At 35.4% G+C, this 18,757-nt stretch overlaps 1 protein-coding gene across 1 annotated transcript in view; it reads left to right on the forward strand.

The window, feature by feature from the left end:
• DNAI4 (dynein axonemal intermediate chain 4) overlaps window positions 1-18,757 on the forward strand; it is a 129,627-nt gene that overhangs the window by 61,708 nt on the left and 49,162 nt on the right. Inside the window, 2 exon segments of the mRNA XM_019919668.3 lie at window positions 497-652; window positions 17,642-17,836. Of these exon segments, the coding sequence (XP_019775227.1) occupies window positions 497-652; window positions 17,642-17,836 (351 nt within the window).

The raw sequence follows: 18,757 nt of genomic DNA on the forward strand, positions 1-18,757 counted from the left end.
CACATTAGTATATAGGAAATTTAACTTGATAAAAATGGAATTATATGATTACAAATAAAAAGTACTATAGAATATAGTATGTTATATGTTAACCTTAAGTAAAGCACCTTAAAACCTTATTATAACATGGTTGTCCAGGACCATATCAAGGCAGCCCTATACTGACAGACTAATGAGATTATGTGGCACCAGTTTGGGATAAAGAGAGGAAGGCATGGGGATCAGAATAGATGGTGAGGATTATTTGCAGCTATTACTAAAACATTAAGGTATTTGTAGATGCTAAAAGTGTAATGGCTAAGGATCTCTTAAGGTGTCCTCTTGATTTATTTCTTTTTCATCGTTACCTACTTCCTGCCATTGTTGGAAAACAATAGTATTTTTTCCCTGAACAATAGATTTTCTTATCTTAGATTTTGCTATAACTCGTTATATATAAGCGAAAATATTAGAATTTGGTTCAAAATACTTTGTACCTTTCTGTTTCTTTATTTAGGCATAATGTCCACTGCTTGGGATTTGTACGATTCTTATAATGCTATGGAGCTTTCATCTTTACCAGTAAAAAGATCTACAGTTGATTCAAGTAGTAAAGCAAGCATACCTTCTAAAGACTGGGACCAAAGACTGCCAGGGAGTAATTTAGAAAAAAGTAAGATTTCATTTATTTCAGTTTTTTAAAAATTGGGGTAAAATTGGTATATAACATTATATTAGTTTCAAGTGTACAACGTATAATTCAATCTTTGTCTACACTACAAAGTGATCACCACCATGTCTAGTTACTATCTGTCACTCTATAATTAACCCACCCCCTTTACCCATTTCACCTACCCCCCAACCTCCTTCCCCTCTAACAACCATGAATCTGTTCTCTGCATTTATGAGTTTGGTTTTTGTTTTGTTTTTTACATTCCACATATGAGTGAAATCATATGGTATTTGTCTTTCTGACTTATTTCACTTAACATAATACCGTGCATTTCCCTGATAATTAGTGATGTTGAACATCTCATGTACCATTTGGAAAAAATGTCTGTTTTGCTTATCTGTCCATTTTTAATCAGATTTTTTTTTTTTTTTGCTATTGAGTTCTTTGAGTTCTTTATATATTTTGGATTAACCCCTTATCAGATATATGGTTTGCAAATATTTTCTCCTATTCAGTAGGTTGTCTTTTGATTTCATTGATGGTTTCCTTTGCTATGCAGAAGCTTTTTAGTTTGATGTAGTACCACTTGTTTATTTTTGCTTTGGTTGCTTTTGCTTTGGAGTCAGATCTAAAAAATCAATGCCAAGACCAATGTCAAGAAGCTTATTGTCTATGTTTTCTTCTAGGAGATTTATGGTTTCAGGTCTTATATTTCAAGTCTTTAATCCATTTTGAGTTAATTTTTACGTTTGGTGTAAAATAGTAATCTAGTATCATTCTTTTGCTTGTGGCTGTCTAGTTCTCCCCACACCATTTATTGAAGAGACTATCCTTTCCCCATTGTATATTCTTGGCTCCTTCGTCATAAATAATTGACAATATATGTGTGCATTTATTTCTGTGCTCTCTATTCTGATTCATTGATCTATGAGTCTGTTTTTATGTCAATACCATGCTGTTCTGATTACTAGTGCTTTGTAGTATAGTTTGAAATCAGAGAGTGTGTACCTCCAGCTTAGTTCTTCTTCCTCAAGATTGCTTAGACTATTCACTGTCTTTTGTGGTTCCACATAAATTTCTGAATTATTTGTTCTAGTTCTGTGAAACCTGCCATTGGAATTTTGATAGGGATTGCATTGAATCTGTAGACTGCTTTGGGTCACATGAACATTTTTTTTTTTTTTTTTTTTGCGGTACGCGGGCATCTCACTGTTGTGGCCTCTCCTGTTGAGGAGCACAGGCCCCGGACGCGCAGGCTCAGCGGCCATGGCTCACGGGCCCAGCCACTCCATGGCATGTGGGATCTTCCTGGACCGGGGCACGAACCCGCGTCCCCTGCATCGGCAGGCAGACTCTCAGCCACTGCGCCACCAGGGAAGCCCCACATGAACATTTTAACAATGTTAATTCTTCCAATCCATGAGCATGGACTACCTTTCCATTCATTTATATCTTTTAAAATTTCTTTTATTAGTGTCTTGTTATTTAAGATTTTTTGGAATGTTTTCATGTGACATTTTTAACAAATTCTTTTGTAGTAGTTACAATATTTTCTTTCTGGTGGAACATGAAAAATACAACTTTTACTTAGAAATATCATTGTTACTCTTTTTTTTTTTGCGGTACGCGGGCCTCCCACCGCCGCGGCCTGCCCCGCTGCAGAGCACAGGCTCCGGACACGCAGGCCCAACGGCCATGCCTCACGGGCCCAGCCGCTCCGCAGCACGTGGGATCCTCCCAGACCAGGGCACCAACCCGCGTCCCCCGCACCGGCAGGCGGACTCCCAACCACTGCGCCACCAGGGAAGCCCCATTGTTACTCTTTCACATAGTCTTGAACTTTGAACTGAAAATTTTATTTTTTCTTGGATACCTGTCAAGAGTTTCAAAGATCGTATCTTTCTCTGTCGCTTCTTTACTTGCTCTTAAGCTCTTTTTCATACATGTAGGTTCCACAGTTTTCTCTCTCTCTTTCTATACGTTAGATAACTTGTAAGAAAAACAAAATATGCAAGCTCTGTGACAACATAAAATGGAGATACGTTAACAACAATGGCTTTTAATTGGGGACAATTTTACCTTTCCTAGGGGACACTTGGCAATATCTGGAGACATTTTTGGTTGTCATGACTATGTTGACATTTTGGGTAGATGCCAAGGATACTGCTAAAATTTCGTCAATTCACCAAAGAGCCCCACAACAAAAAAAATTATCTGGCCAAAATGTCAATAGTACCAAGGCTTGGAAATCCTGCATTACAAATTTAGCTTTTAGTATGTTAAGTTTTAAGATTAAATGTTATAATTAAAACCAACACAAAATTGTAATTCTCCAGATATACTGCTATGAAAGAATTTTTACAAAGTTCAGTTATAAGAAGTTTGTTAAGTTCCACTTCTGATTATATTGTGATTATATAATTTTTGTCTCCATATTCTGAACTTCTGAGTCTTTTTCTTCTAGAATTATATTACTACATTTAAGGGATGGTCTTTACTTCAAACTATACCCTGGCAAAGTTTTGTAAAGTTTTGGTAAATTTTCATAAATTGAACTCAAATATTTCTACTCTCACTAATTTTGACCCAAAGACAAATGTAATATTTAAAAATAGTAAATCAGTAAATATTTTGAAAAGCCAAGTTTAAAAAGAATTGGTAATTTTCAGAAAACAATGACCTTATTTATAATGACTACATACCCTTCACAGATACAGATTCATGGAACTTATCACCTTATAACTTGCTCTATCATTGTTTCTCAAGTTTACTGTTAAAAATGTCTAAACATTAGATGTGTTACCTATATCCTTTTGGTTTTTTTAAATGATATTTATGGTATGTAGACTATATCCATATTTTACTGAAAGTTATTTATAATGAACACCAGTTCATTTTCCCAGAGGAAAGTGAAGGGGAAGAATGAATCATTAGTAACCATTAAAGAAACATTATTTTTTTGTTATTTAAGTATTAATGTCCATACAGTAGGTTTGCTTTTAGAAGATTCCAAAAATTGCTAGGAAAAAAATCAATCTTAGACTAAAAATTACATGAGACTTCAAAATATATTATCCCACCCCCATTAAAGCCATTGATCCACAAAAAAGTGTTAGTGGAAGGTCCTACAAGGAAAATGTCTCAAATTGCGGGTCTTTTATTTCATGTGTGTATGGGTGTGCTTTTAAAAGCAAAAAGGGATAATATAATTATATTCAATAACTACAATACAAAGTGAAAATAAATTTTATTTTATTATGATGGCCAGTTAGTGGAATAGGAGACCCCAGAACTAGGAAAAGGGAGAAAATAAAACATAGAAAAATGTATTCAACAGAGCCAAATGATCAGATTTATTGAGAAAGTAATTCAGATAAAAACTAGGACTAGGTCACCTCTAAGGTCCTTTTTGACTCTGAGATTTTGTAATGTAAACACAAAGAGAAGAAAGTTAAATATGATCCATATTGCTTTAAGAAGTATTTCTATTCCATTTAAATTTTGAATGTATGGGTTATATTTTAACCTCTGTTATCATATTCAAGGGAAAAATAGGCCAATAGTTTTCATTTTTGAAAGTGTATAAGGCCATAGCTCAGTTCACAGAGAAAAATTATTTTCTCTTAAAGGCTTTTTTTTTTTTTGCAGTAGGGTTTTAGATTTTAAAAAATGAGTAGGCATTTTAAGCAAAGGTTTATAGAAAAGTTGAGCAGATAGTACTGAGAGATTCATATAACTCCATCTCTGTCCCAACTCCACACAAAATTTCCCCTATTTCGAACATCTTGCATTAATGTAGTACATTTGTTACAATTCATAAACCCATATTAATATATTATTATTCATAGTTTACATTATAGTTTAATCTTTGTGCTGTACTGTTCTATGAGTTTTGACAAATGCATAATGACATATTTCCACTATTACAGTTTTACATGGAATAATTTCACTGACCTAAATTTCTCCTGTGCTCCACCTATTCTATCATTCCTTCTTCCCTATACCCCTGGCCACCACTGATCTTTTTATTGTCTCTGTATTTTTGCCTTTTCCAAAATATCATATAGTTGGAATTGTATAATATACAGCCTTTTCAGACTGGCTGCTTTCACTAAACAATATGCATTTAAGATTTCTCTATGTCTTATCATGACAGCTCATTTATTTTTATCACCGAATAATATTACATTATATGGATGTACCACTGTTTGTTTATCTATTACTTTATTGAAAGATATTTTGGTTGCTTCTAGTTTTTGGTGATTATAAATAAAGCAGCTATAAACATTCATGCGTTGGTTTTTTGTGTGGATATAAGTTTTCAACTCATTTGGGTAAATACCTAGGAGTATGATTGCTGGATCATATAGTGAGAGTATGCTTAGCTTAAGAAACTATGAAACTGTCCTCAAAAGTGGTTGTACCATTTTGCATTACCACAAGCAATGAATGAGTATTCCTGTTGCTCTCATTCTTGGCAATATTTGATATATTTGATATTGTTACTTTTTTTGGATTTTTAGCTATTCTTTTTAAAATTTATTGACATATAATGGATATAATATTATATTAGGTTCTGTTTTACAACATACTGATTCAACATTTAAATACATTATGAAATAATCACCAGGATATGTTCAGTAACCACCTGTCATCATACAAAGTTATTACAGTATTATAAGCTATATTCCTTATGCTGTATATTACTTCCTTGTGACTTATTTTATAACTGGAAGTTTGTACCTCTTAATCCCTTTTACCTGTTTCACCCAACCACCCACACTCATTTCCTCTGCAACCACCTGTTTGTTCTCTGTATCTATGTCTGTTTCTGGTTTTTGTTGTTTATTTATTTTGGTTTCTTGATTCTACATGTAAGTGAAATCATACAATATTTGTCTTTCTCTGACTTATTTCACTTAGGAAAATGCCCTCTATATTCATCCATGTTGTTGCAAGTGGCAAGATTTCATTCTTTTCTATGGTTTGGTATTATTCCATTATATATATACCATATCTTCTTTATCCATTTATCTATCAATGAACACTTAGGTTGTTTCCATATCTTTGCTATTGTAAGTAATGCTGCTATGAATATTGGAGTGCATGTATCTTTTCAAATTAATGTTTTCATTTTCTTCAGATATATACCAGGCAGTGGAATTGTTGGATCATATGGTAATTCTATTTTTAGTTTTTTGAGGAATCTTCATACTGTTTTGCGTAGTGGCTGTACCAATTTACATTCCCACCAACAGTGCAGGAGGGTTCTTTTTTCTCTACATCCTTGCTGACACTTGTTATTTATTGTCTTTTCTTTCTTTCTTTTTTTTTTTTTTTTTTTTTTTTTGGCTGCATTGGGTCTTAGTTGCTACATGAAGGCTTTCTCTAGTTCCAGCGAGTGGGAGCTACTCTTCGTTGTGGAGCATGGCCTCTAGGTGTGTGGGCTTCAGCAGTTGCAAAATATGGGCTCAGTGGTTGTGGCTCATGGGCTTAGTTGCTTTGCGGAACGTGAGATCCTCCTGGACAAGGGATCAGACCCGTGTCCCCTGCATTGGCAGGTGGATTCTTAATCACTGTGCCACCAGGGAAGTCATTATTATCTTTTTGATGTTAGCCATTCTGATAGGTTTCAAGTGATATCTCATTGTAGTTTTGATTTGCATTTCCCTGATCATTAGTAACGTTGAGCATCTTTTCATGTGTCTGTTGGCCATCTGTAGGTCTTCTTTGGAAAAATACCTACTTAGGTCCTCTGCCCATTTTCTAATCTGATTATCTGGTTTCTTGATATTGAGATGTATGTGTTCTTTATATATTTTAGATATTAACCCCTTATCAGATACATGATTTGTAAATGTCTTCTCTTGTTCGGTAGATTGCCTTTTCATTTTGTTGATAGTGTGCTTTTCTGTGCAAAAGCTTTTGAAATTGATGTAGTCCCATTTGTTTATTTTTGCTTTTGCTGCCCTTGCCTGAGGTGACAGATCCAAAGTTTTCCTAGCACGGCTTATTGAAGAGGCTGTCTTTTCTCCATTGTATATTCTTACCTATTTATCAAAAATAAGGTGACCATATGTGTGTGGGTTTATTTCTGGGCTTTCTATCCTGTTCCCTTGATCTATATTTCTGTTTTTGTGCCAGTACCATACTGTCTTGATTACTGCATCTTTATAGTATAGTCTGAAGTCAGGGAGCCTGATTCCTCCAGCTCCGTTTTTCTTTCTCTAGATTGCTTTGGCTATTCGGGGTCTTTTGTGTTTCCATACAAATAGTGAAATTTTTTGTTCCAGTTCTGTGAAAAATGCCATTGGTAGTTTGATAGGGATTGCATTGAATCTGTAGATTGCTTTGGATAGGATAGTCATTTTCACTATGTTGATCCTTCCAATCCAGGAACATGGTATACCTCTCCATCTGTTTGTATCATCTTTAATTTCTTTCTTTAGTATCTTATAGTTTTCTGCATATAGATCTTTTGTCTCCTTAGGTAGGTTTATTCCTAGGTATTTTATTCTTTTTGTTGCAGTGGTAAATGGAAGTATTTCCTTGATTTCTCTTTCAGATATTTCATCAATAGTGTATAGGAATGCAAGAGATTTCTGTGCATTAAGTTTGTATCCTGCTACTTTACCAAATTCATTGATTAGCTCTAGTAGTTTTCTGGTAGCATCTTTAGGATTCTCTATGTATAATATCATGTCATCTGCAGTGACCGCTTTACTTCTTGTTTTCCAATTTGGATTCCTTTTATTTCTTTTTCTTCTCTGATTGCTGTGTCTAAAACTTCCCAAACTGTGTTGAATAATAGTGGTGAGAGTGGGAAAACTTGTCTTGTTCCTGATCTTAGTGGAAATGGTTTCAGTTTTTCGCCATTGAGAATGATGTTGTTTGTGGGTTTGTCATTTATGGCCTTTATTATGTTGAGGTAAATTCCCTCTATGCCTACTTTCTGGAGGGTTTTTATCATAAATGGGTGTTGAATTTAGTCAAAAGCTTTTTCTGTATCTATTGAGATGATCATATGGTTTTTTTCCTTCAGTTTTTTAATATGGTGTATCACATTGATTGATTTGCATATATTGAAGAATTCTTGCATTCCTGGGATAAACCGTACTTGATCATGGTGTATGATCCTTTTAATGTGCTGTTGGATTCTGTTTGATAGTGTTTTGTTGAGGATATTTGCATCAGTGATATTGGCCTATAGCTTTCTTTCTTTGTGACATCTTTGTCTGGTTTTGGTATCAGGGTGATGGTGGCCTCATAGAATGAATTTGGGTGTGTTCCTCCCTCTGCTATATTTTGGAAGAGTTTGAGAAGGATAGGTGTTAGCTCTTCTCTAAATGTTTGATAGAATTTGCTCGTGAAGCCATCTGGTCCTGGGCTTCTGTTTGTTGGAAGGTTTTTAATCAAAGTCTCAATTTCAGTGCTTGTGATTGATCTGTTTATATTTTCTGTTTCTTCCTTGTTCAGTTTCAGAAGCTTGTGCTTTTCTAAGAATTTGACCATTTCTTCCAGTATGTCCATTTTATTGGCATATAGTGGCTTGTAGCAGTCTCTCATAATCCTTTGTATTTCTGTAGTGTCAGTTGTTACTTCTCCTTTTTAATTGCTAATTCCATTTATTTGGGTTTTCTCCCTGTTTTTCTTGATGACTCTGGCTAATGCTTTATCAACCTTCTTTATCTTCTCAAGGAACCAGCTTTTAGTTTCATTGGTCTGTGCTATTGTTTCCTTCATTTCTTTTTCATTTATTTCTGATCTGATCTTCATGATTCCTTTTCTTCTGCTAACTTTGGGTTTTTTTGTTCTTCTTTCTCTAATTGCTTTAGGTGTAAGTTTAGGTTGTTTATTTGAGATGTTTCTTGTTTCTTGAGATAAGGTTGTACTGCTATAAACTTCCCTCATAGACCTGCTTTTGCTGCATCCCATAGGTTTTGGGTCATCGTGTTTTCATTATCATTTGTTTCAAGGTATTTTTTGATTTCCTCTTTAATTTTTTAAGTGATCTCTTGGTTATTTAGTAGTGTATTGTTTAGCCTCCATGTTTTTGTATTTTTTACAGATTTTCTCCTGTAATTGATATCTAGTCTCATAGGGCTGCAGTCAGAAAAGATGCTTGATACAATTTAAATTTTCTTAGATTTACCAAGGCTTGCTTTGTGTCCCAAGACATGATCTATCCTGGAGAATGTTCCATGAGCCCTTGAGAAGAAAGTGTATTCTGTTTTCTTTGGATAGATTGTCGTATAAATATCAATTAAGTCCATCTTGTTTAATGTATCATTTAAAGCTTGTGTTTCCTTATTTATTTTCATTTTGGCTGATCTGTCCATTGGTGAAAGTGGGGTGTTAAAGTCCCCTGCCATGATTGTGTCATTGTCGATTCCCCTTTTATGGCTGTTAGCATTTGCATTATGTATTGAGGTGCTCCTATGTTGGGTGCATAAATATTTATAATTGTTTTATCTTCTTCTTGGATTGATCCCTTGATCATTATGTAATGTCTTTCTTTGTCTCTTGTAATAGTCTTTATTTTGAAGTCTATTTTGTCTGATATGAGAATTGCTACTCCAGCTTTCTTTTGATTTCCATTTGCATGGAATATCTTTTTCTATCCCCTTACTTTCAGTCTGTGTGTGTCCCTAGGTCTGAAGTGGGTCTCTTGTAGACAACATACATATGGGTCTTGTTTTTGTATCCATTCAGCCAGCCTATATTTTTTGGTTGGAGCATTTAATCCGTTTACATTTAAGGGAGTTATCAATCTGTATGTTCCTATTACCATTTTCTTAATTGTTTTGGGTTTGTTATTGTAAGTTTTTTCCTTGTCTTGTGTTTCCTGCCTAGAGAAGTCCCTTTAGCATCTGTTTTAAAGGTGGTTTGGTGGTGCTGAATTCTCTTAGCATTTGCTTGTCTGTAAAGGTTTTAATTTCTGCATCACATGTTAATGAGATCCTTGTTGAGTAGAGTAATCTTGGGTGTAGGTTTTTTCTGTTTCATCACTTTAAATATGTCCTGCCATTCCCTTCTGGCTTGCAGAGTTTCTGCTGAAAGTTCAGCTGTTAACTTTATGGGGATTCCCTTGTATGTTATTTGTTGTTTTTCCCTTGCTGCCTTTAATATTTTTTCTTTGTATTTAATTTTTGAAAGCTTGATTAATTTGTGTCTTGGCGTGTTTGTCCTTGGATTTATCCTGTATGGGACTCTCTGTGCTTCCTGGACTTGATTGACTATTTCCTTTCCCATAGTAGAGGTTTCAACTATAATCTCTTCAAATATTTTCTCAGATCCTTTATTTTTCTCTTTTTCTTCTGGGACCCCTATAGTTTGAATGTTGGTGCATTTAGTGTTGTCCCAGAGGTCTCTGAGACTGTTCTCAATTCTTTTCATTCTTTTTTCTTTATTCTGCTCTGCAGTAGTGATTTCCACTATTTTATCTTCTGGGTCACTTATCTGTTCTTCTGCCTCAGTTATTCTGCTATTGATTCCTTCTAGAGAAATTTTAATTTCATTTATTGTGTTGTTCATCATTGTTTGCTCTATAGTTCTTCTAGGCCCTTGTTAAACATTTCTTGTATTTTCTCCATTCTATTTCCCAGATTTTGGATCATCTTTACTATCATTATTCTGAATTCGTTTTGAGGTAGACTGCCGATTTCTTCTTCATTTGTTTGGTCTGATGGGTTTTTATCTTGCTCCTTCATCTGCTGTTATTTCTCTGTCTTCTCATTTTGCTTAACTTACTGTGTTTGGGGTCTCCTTTTTGCAGGCTGCAAGTTCGTATTTCCCATTGTTTTTGGTGTCTGCCCCCGGTGGGTATGGTTGGTTCAGTGGGTTGTGTAGTCTTCCTGGTGGAGGGGACTGGTGCCTGTGTTATGGTGGATGAGGCTTGATCTTGTCTTTCTGGTGGGCAGGATCATGACTGCTGGTGTGTTTTGGGGTGTCTGTGACCTTATTTTGATTTTAGGCTGCCTCTCTGCTAATGGGTGGGGTTGTGTTCTTGTCTTGCTAGTTGCTTGGCATAGGGTGTTCAGCACTGTAGCTTGCTTGTTGTTGAGTGGATCTGGATCTTAGAGCTGAGTTGGAGATCTCTGGGAGAGCTTTCGCTGTTTGATATTATGTGGAGCTGGGAGGTCTCCTGTGGACCAGTGTCCTGAACTTGGCTCTCCCACCTCAGAGGTACAGGCCTGACACCTGAACAGAGCACCAAGACCCTGTCAGCCACATGGCTCAGAAGAAAAGGGAGAAAAAAAGAAAGAAAAAAAAAATAAAATAAAGTTATTAAAATAATTTTTTTAATTATTAAAAATAAAAAAATTTAGAAAGTAATACAAAAAAGAAGAAAAAAGGAAAGAGGAGAGCAACCAAAGCAAAAAACAAATCCACCAATGATAACAAGCACTAAAAACTATACTAAACAAACAAATAAATGAACAAAAAAAAGAGACAGACAGAACCCTAGGGCAAATGGTAAAAGGAAAGCTATACAGACAAAATTACACAAAGAAACATACACACTCACAAAAAGAGAAAAAGGAAAAAAAAATCTATATATCTATGTATAAGAAAACAAAAAAGAAGAGAGCAACCAAATCAATAAACAAATCTACCAATGATAATAAGCTCTAAATACTAAACTAAGATAAACATAAAATCAGAAACAAATTGATGCAGAAAGCAAACCCCAAGTCTACAGTTACTCCCAAAGTCCACTGCCTCAATTTTGGGATGATTCGTTGTCTCTTCAGGTATTCCAGAGATGCAGGGTCCATCAAGTTGATTCTGGAGATTTAATCCACTGCTCCTGAAGCTGCTGGGAGAGATTTCCCTTTCTCTTCTTTGTTCGCACAGCTCCTGCGGTTCAGCTTTGGAATTGTCCCTGCCTCTGCGTGTAGTTCTCCTGATGGCGTCTTTTCTTCTCTCAGACAGGCTGGGGTTAAAGTAGCAGCTGATTAGGAGGCTCTGGCTCACTCAGGCTGAGGGGAGAGACAGGTATGGAATGCGGGGTGAGCCTGCGGTGGCAGAGGCTGGCATGACGTTGCAACAGCCTGAGGTGTACTGTGTGTTCTCCCAGGAATGTTGTCCCTGGATCATGGGCCCCTGGCAGTGGCGGGGTGCACAGGCTCCCGGCAGGGGAGGTGTGGATAGTGACCTGTGCTTGCACACAGGCTTCTTGGTGGCTGCAGAAGCAGCCTTAGCATTTTATCCCCATCTCTGGTGTCCGTGCTGATAGCCACAGCTCGCGCCTGTCTCTGGGGCTCGTTTAGGCGGTGCTCTGAATCACCTCTCCTCATACACCCTGAAACAGTGGTCTCTTGCCTCTTAGGCAGTTCCAGAATTTTCCCCAGACTCCCTCCCGGCTAGCCATGGTGCACTAGCCCCCTTCAGGCTGTGTTCATGCCGCCAACCCCATTCCTCTCCCTGGGATCTGACCTCCGAAGCCCGAACCTCAGCTCCCAGCCCCGCCCGCCCAGGCGGGTGAGCAGACAAGCCTTTCCGGCTGGTGAGTGCTGGTCGGCACTGATCCTCTGTGCGGGAATCTCTCCGCTTTGCCCTCCGCACCCCTGTTGCTGCGCTCTCCTCCGCGGCTCTGAAGCTTCCCCACGCCACCCCGTCTCCACCAGTGAAGGGGCTTCGTAGTGTGTGGAAACTTTTCCTCCTTCACAGCTCCCTCCCAGATGTGCAGGTCCCATCCCTATCCTTTTGTCTCTGTTTATTCTTTTTTCTTTTGCCCTCCCCGGGTATGTGGGGAGTTTCTTGCCTTTGGGAGGTCTGAGGTCTTCTGCCAGCACTCAGTAGGTGTTCTGCAGGAGTTGTCCCACATGTAGATGTATTTCTGATGTATTTGTGGGGAGGAAGGGAATCTCCACGTCTTACTCCTCTGCCATCTTGAAGGTCTCTCTAATACTATGTTAAATAATAGTGGTAAGAGTGGACATCTTTGTCTTTTTCCTGATCTTAAAGGCAATGCTTTCAGCTTTTCACTTTGAGTATGATATTAGCTGTGGGTTTGTCATATATGGCTTGTATTATGTTGAAGTATGTTCCCTCTATTACCACTTTGTTGACAGTTTTTATCATAAACTGATGTTAACTTTTATCAAAACTTTTTTCTGCATTTATTGTAATGATCATATGATTTTTATCCATTGTTTTGTTAATGTGGTGTATCATGTTGATTGAGTTGCAGATATTGAGCCATCTTTGCATGCCTGGGATAAATCCCACTTGATTATGGTGTATGATCCTTTTAATGTATTGTTGAATTTTGTTTGTTAATATTTTGTTGAGGATTTTTGCATCTATGTTTATCTGGGATGTTGACCTGTTGTTTTCTTTTTGTTTTTACTGTCTTTGATTTTGGTATGTATGTTGGCCTTATAGAATGTATTTGGATGTGTTCCCTCTTCAATCTTTTGGAATAATTTGAGAAGAATAGGTAATAATCCTTCTTTAAATATTTGGTAGAATTCACCAGTGAAGCTGTCTGGTCTTGGACTTTTGTTTGTTGGGAGGTTTTTAATTAGTGAATCTCCTTACTAGTCATCTGTTAGTTCAGGTTTTCTATTTTATTATGATAAGTCTTTGTAGGTTGTGTATTTATAGGACTTTATCCATTTCTTCTAAACAACAAATTGGCTGTCCAATTTGTTTGCATGTAATTGTTCATAATAATCTCTTATAATACTTTATATTTCTGTAGTGTTGGTTGTAACTTTTCCTCTTTCATTTCTGATTTTATTTATTTGAGCCCTCTTTCCTTCTTGAAAAGTCTGGCTAAAGGTTTATCAATTTTGTTTATTTTTTCAAAGAGCCAGCTCTTAGTTTCATTGATTTTTTTCTATTTTTTTTAGTGCCTATTTCGTTTATTTCTGCTCTGATCTTTATTATTTCCTTCCTTTTAGTAACTGTGTGGGGGTGTTGGTTCTTCTTTCTCTAGTTCCTGTAGGTGTAATTTTAAATTGTTTGAGATTTTTCTTGTTTCCTGAGATAGACTTGTATCACTATAAACTTTCCTCAGGGAACTGCTTTTGTTGCATCCCATAGATTTTGCAATGTTGTATTTCTACTTTCATTTATCTCAAGGTATTTTTTGATTTTCTCTCTGATTTCTTCAGTAACTCATTTGTTGTTTTCTAACATGTTGTTTAGACTCCACATGTTTGTGTTTCCAGGTTTTTCTTGTAGTTGACTTCTTGTCTCATACCTTTGTGGCCAGAAAAGATGCTTAATATGATTTCAGTCTTCTTAAATTTACTGAAACCTGTACATGGACTAACATGTGATCTACCCTGGAGAATATTCAATGTGAACTTGAAAAGAATGTGTATCCTGCTGTTTTTTTGATGAATGTTTTGTATACCTATTAAACAATCTGGTCTGATGTGTTGTATAAGCCAAATGTTTCCTTTTGATTTTCTGTCTGGATCATCTGTCCATTGATGTAAGTGGGGTGTTAAAATCCCTTTCTATTATTATACAATTATGTATTATTGTTATATTATTCTATGATTATAATAATTCTTGTTAAATTATTATAAAATCTTTCCCTTTATGTGTATTTGTATTTGCTTTATGTAGTTAAATGTTCTTATGTTGAGTGTATATATATATTTACAAGTGTTTTCCTTTTTGTTGGGATGATCCCTTTATCATTATATTATGCCCTTCTCTGTATCTTGTAATAGTCTTTGTTTTAAAGTCTATTTTGTCTGATATAAGTATAGTTAGTCCAGCTTTCTTTTTATTTCCATTTGAATGGAATACCTTTTTCCATTCCCCCACTTTCAGTCTTCCTGTTGGTAACTCATTTTTTTTTTCACAATTCCATTCTAATATATATATGGTATTTCTGAGCTTATCTCTTTGTGGAGCTTTTCTTAGTGGATGCTCTACATATTGCAGTCCACTTGTGTTGACATTTTACCAGTTTAAGAGTAGAAATCTTCCCCCCCTTTATATCTTTTCACTCTCCCCTGTTTATATGTTTGCCCTAAATATTTCCTTTAAGTATTTAAATGGAGTATTTGAACATTAGAACTGTATCAGCTAGTTATAATTTTTATATCAACCATCAAACATAATTAAGAAAACTGAAGAGAAGGAAATTGTATTTACCTATATTTTTACTCTCCACATTCTGTTTTTCTCTCTGATATTCCAAAATTCTTTTTAAAAATAATTTCCTTCTTGTTTAGCCATTCTCCTTTAGCCATTCTTAAGGAAGATCTGCTGGCAACAAATTCTCTTAGTATTTCTTCATCTGAGAATATCTTAATTTCACCTTTATTCCTATAAAATATTTTTAGTGGATATAGAATTCTTGGTTGAAAGTTATTTTCTCTCATCACTTAGAATATGTGTGCCACCTCCTTCTGGCCTCCATGGTTTCTGATGACAAATCTGCTGTTATTCAAATTATTTCTCTCTATATATAAGACATCATTTCTTCTTTAATGCTTTCTGTATTTTTGTTTACTTTGTTTTCAGTTTTGAGAAATTTGAGTGTGATGTCTTGGTGTGGATTTCTTTAGGTTTATCTTCTTTGGAATTCACTGAGTTTCTTGATTCTGTATATTATTCTTTGCTAAATTTTGGAAATTTTCAGCTATTATTTCTTCAAGTACATTTTTCAGTCTCATCCTCTTTCTGCCCTCCCCAATGACATGAATGTTAGATAACTTGTTATAGTCCCACAGGCCTTTGAGCCTCTGTTCTTTTTTGTTTTTTTTTTCAGATTATTTTCTTTCTGTTTTTCAGATTAGGTAATTTCTATTGTTCTCTCTTCAAATTCAGTAATTCTTTCCTCTGTCCCCTTCATTTTGCTGTTGAGCCCATCCATTGAATTTTAAAATTTTGATTATTTCATTTTTCAGTTCTGAAATTTCCGTTTGGTTCTTGAATTGATTTACTAAGATTTTTAATTTCTTTGGTAATACTTTCTATTATTCCATTTGTTTCAAATGTGTTCATAAATGCTTGAAACATTTTTTTGATGGTTGCCTTAAACTGTCAGGTAATTCACATATCTCTGTCATCTCAGTGTTGGCATCTATTGATTTTATTTGTTTTTTCTTTGTTTCATTTAGGTTGAGATTTTCTTGGGTCTTTGTATGATGAGTGACTTTCAGTTGAAATTTAGTAATTTTGGGCATTATGTCATGAGAACTGGATCTTCTCTAAACCTTCCTTTTTAGCAGGCTTTGTTTGACACCATTTTGACAGGGGAATTTACTGCTCCATTACTGCCAGGTGGGAGTAGAAGTGGGGTTTTGTAGAAATCCATGTTCTCCACTTGACCTTCAATTACAGTGAGGGAGGGGATCATCTCCTCATTATTGTTTTGCAGGGGCAGGTGGGGAGCTCTGATTTCCATTGTTACCTATATGACTGGGGGGGATAGGAGCACCTCATTACCACTCCCTGACACCATGGATTGGGACTTGGCTTTACTACTTTGGGGCAGTTCTGTAAGTTCTGACTCTACCAGTCCAACTCTGACTATTCTATTGAGGAGAAGGGACATCTTGTTACTGCCAGATAGGTGTGGAATTCCATGTTCCCCAACTGGTCTCCGCTGACACTGCAGAAAGGGCAGCACAGTTATTATTTTTGTTAGGATTGAAAGTCCTGGCTCCTTACTGATCCTTTTCTGACACCACACCCACTGGAAGGCTAGGAGATTGGGATGCCTTGTTAGAGCCTGGCAAGGATGGAAGTCTAGGCTCCCCACTTGGCTAGTGGAATTTGTGGAATGGGTGGGGCTACAATTTTTTCTCTGTGTTTTTGTCTGGAGTGGAATGGTTATATTTTAAAAGTTTTTTTTTTTTTTTCTCTTGCAAGGTTTTTCTTTTCCTGGTCTTTTGGCTAGAGAGAGGAGGTTTGTCTGGAGTATGTGCAGCAATAAGGAATCCAGGGAACTCACCACTGTGTCATTCCTTGTGTCCTGAGCTCTCTTGTTGCTTTGCCTCCTTCTGTCAAAGGTTTTCAAAGGCTTCCTGTGTTTGTTTTATATATGATGTCCAAGGGTTTTAGTTGTATTTATAAAAGGAATAAGAAAAAGTGTCTACTTCATCTTCATGGATGCAGGATTCCCCTTCATTCTGTTTTTTTACTAAGTAATGTGGTAGGCAGAATAATCATTCTCCAAATATATACACATCCCAATCTCTGGAACCTGTGAATAAATTACCTTACATGACAAAAGAGACTTTCCAGATGTGATTATGTTAAGGATCTTCAGAGAAGGAGGTTATCCTGGGTTACTGGAGTGGACGGAAACTAATCACACGGGTACTTAAAATTGGAGCACTTTTTCCAGTTCTGGTCAGAGAGAAATGTAATGACGGAAGACTATCAGAGAGATGCAATATTGCTGTGTTTTGAAGATAGAAAAAGGGTTGCTGGTGGCCTCTAGAAGTGGGAAAAGGCAAGGAAATGAATTCTCCTCTAGAGCCTTCAGAAAGGAACATAACCCTATTAACTTTTTTGTTTTAGCCCAGTGAGACCTGAGTCAGACCTCTAACCTACAGAACTTTAAGATAATACATTTGTATGGGTTTAGTCCGCTAAGTTTTTGGTAATTTGTTATAGCATCAATAAAAATAAAATCAATAAAAATTAATTTATTGTTCCTATAAAGCAATAATCAAATCAAACCTTTATCTGAAGACTGCTAATAATTTTATTTCAGTTTGAATAAAAATATATAGAGATACAAATTACCTTATGAGTTATCATTGCTTATTTTCTGGAAAACACACATTTTTTGAGTGGTTAAGAATTCCAAAATGAGATAATTTATGTATATCTTGTACGTGCTTGGTTTGTAAAAGACGTTCAATAAATGTCTATTGAAGTTGTTAAATACTGGAGGAAAACAAATAGTGGTGGCAAAATGTCATTTCTTAAATCTTTAGAATGTACAAACCAGCTAATATTATTTGAATTATTTTAGCATTGCATCATATTTGTATTTTACAGTTAGTGAAGGTAGTTCTCTAATGGATATTGAAAATGTAATTCTGGCTAAAGTCCATGATGAAGAAGAAGACAACTCAGAGGCAGTATTGAAATCTGATAAGTTCCAACAGGACTTATTTTTTATGGAACGAGTTATAATGGAAAATATGTTTCAGCCAAAACTTGCAGCTTATCGTCAGCTTCCTGTTTTAAAAGGTATTTAATACATTATATACTAAAAATCTTTTGTAAAAAAACATGGTGTTGTTTTGAAATAACGATTTTGTACTTTAAAAAAGGTATTTAAAAATAATCACTTTTAATTAAGCTCAAATAATTTAAAAAATCAAATGATGTTATTATTTCTAAATGCAATATGTAGACTGAGTTATCACTGATCAGAAGACATTTTTATATAGTTTACAGCACTTAACATATGAGTAGCAAGAGAGTCCAGACCAGAAACCTGAAAGAAAAAGGTGTAGACCTTTACCTTTGGCCCTTTCCTCTCCGTTGTCCCCTCATTGAATTATTCTCTTATAATCAGACCCCCCTTTCCATTGCCATTTATACTTTCCAGGTTCTAGCTTTTATTACCTCTCCCTAATTTTATTACATACTCTTATTGCTACAAATCCCATCTCATCGATTCACAAAATATTTTGTAGGATTTGAGAGATTATCTAATTCAACTTTTCAATTTCAATTCCTAACTTTTAAGTATGGCTTAGGGCCAACTCCTTTAAGAAATCTTTCTTGATCCTTCAAGTCAAAAGTGATCTTCTACATCAAAAAATTAGGTTACAAAATTGCATGTGTGACAAATGGATGTAAACCTTTTTGCTTACTTACATCTAAGAATATTGAAAAACTATGTTTCTTATCTCACATTAGGTTGATGTTTTAAAATTTTTATCATATATATAAAGTTTTCGTCCCATAATTAGAGTTATAAGATTAAAATTTTATTGAGTACTGTAAATTTTGATGTTTTAAAAACAAAACTGGTGGTAGATCACTTCTTTAAATATATCTAAGAAATAGAAATATAGTAGGAAATTTTTTAATGAGGTAAGATTTACATATAATGAAATATATATATTTTAACTGCATAATTTGATATATTTAAGAATGTAT

Source organism: Tursiops truncatus, chromosome 1 (genome assembly GCF_011762595.2).
Source record: "Tursiops truncatus isolate mTurTru1 chromosome 1, mTurTru1.mat.Y, whole genome shotgun sequence".
Lineage (NCBI taxonomy): Eukaryota > Metazoa > Chordata > Mammalia > Artiodactyla > Delphinidae > Tursiops > Tursiops truncatus.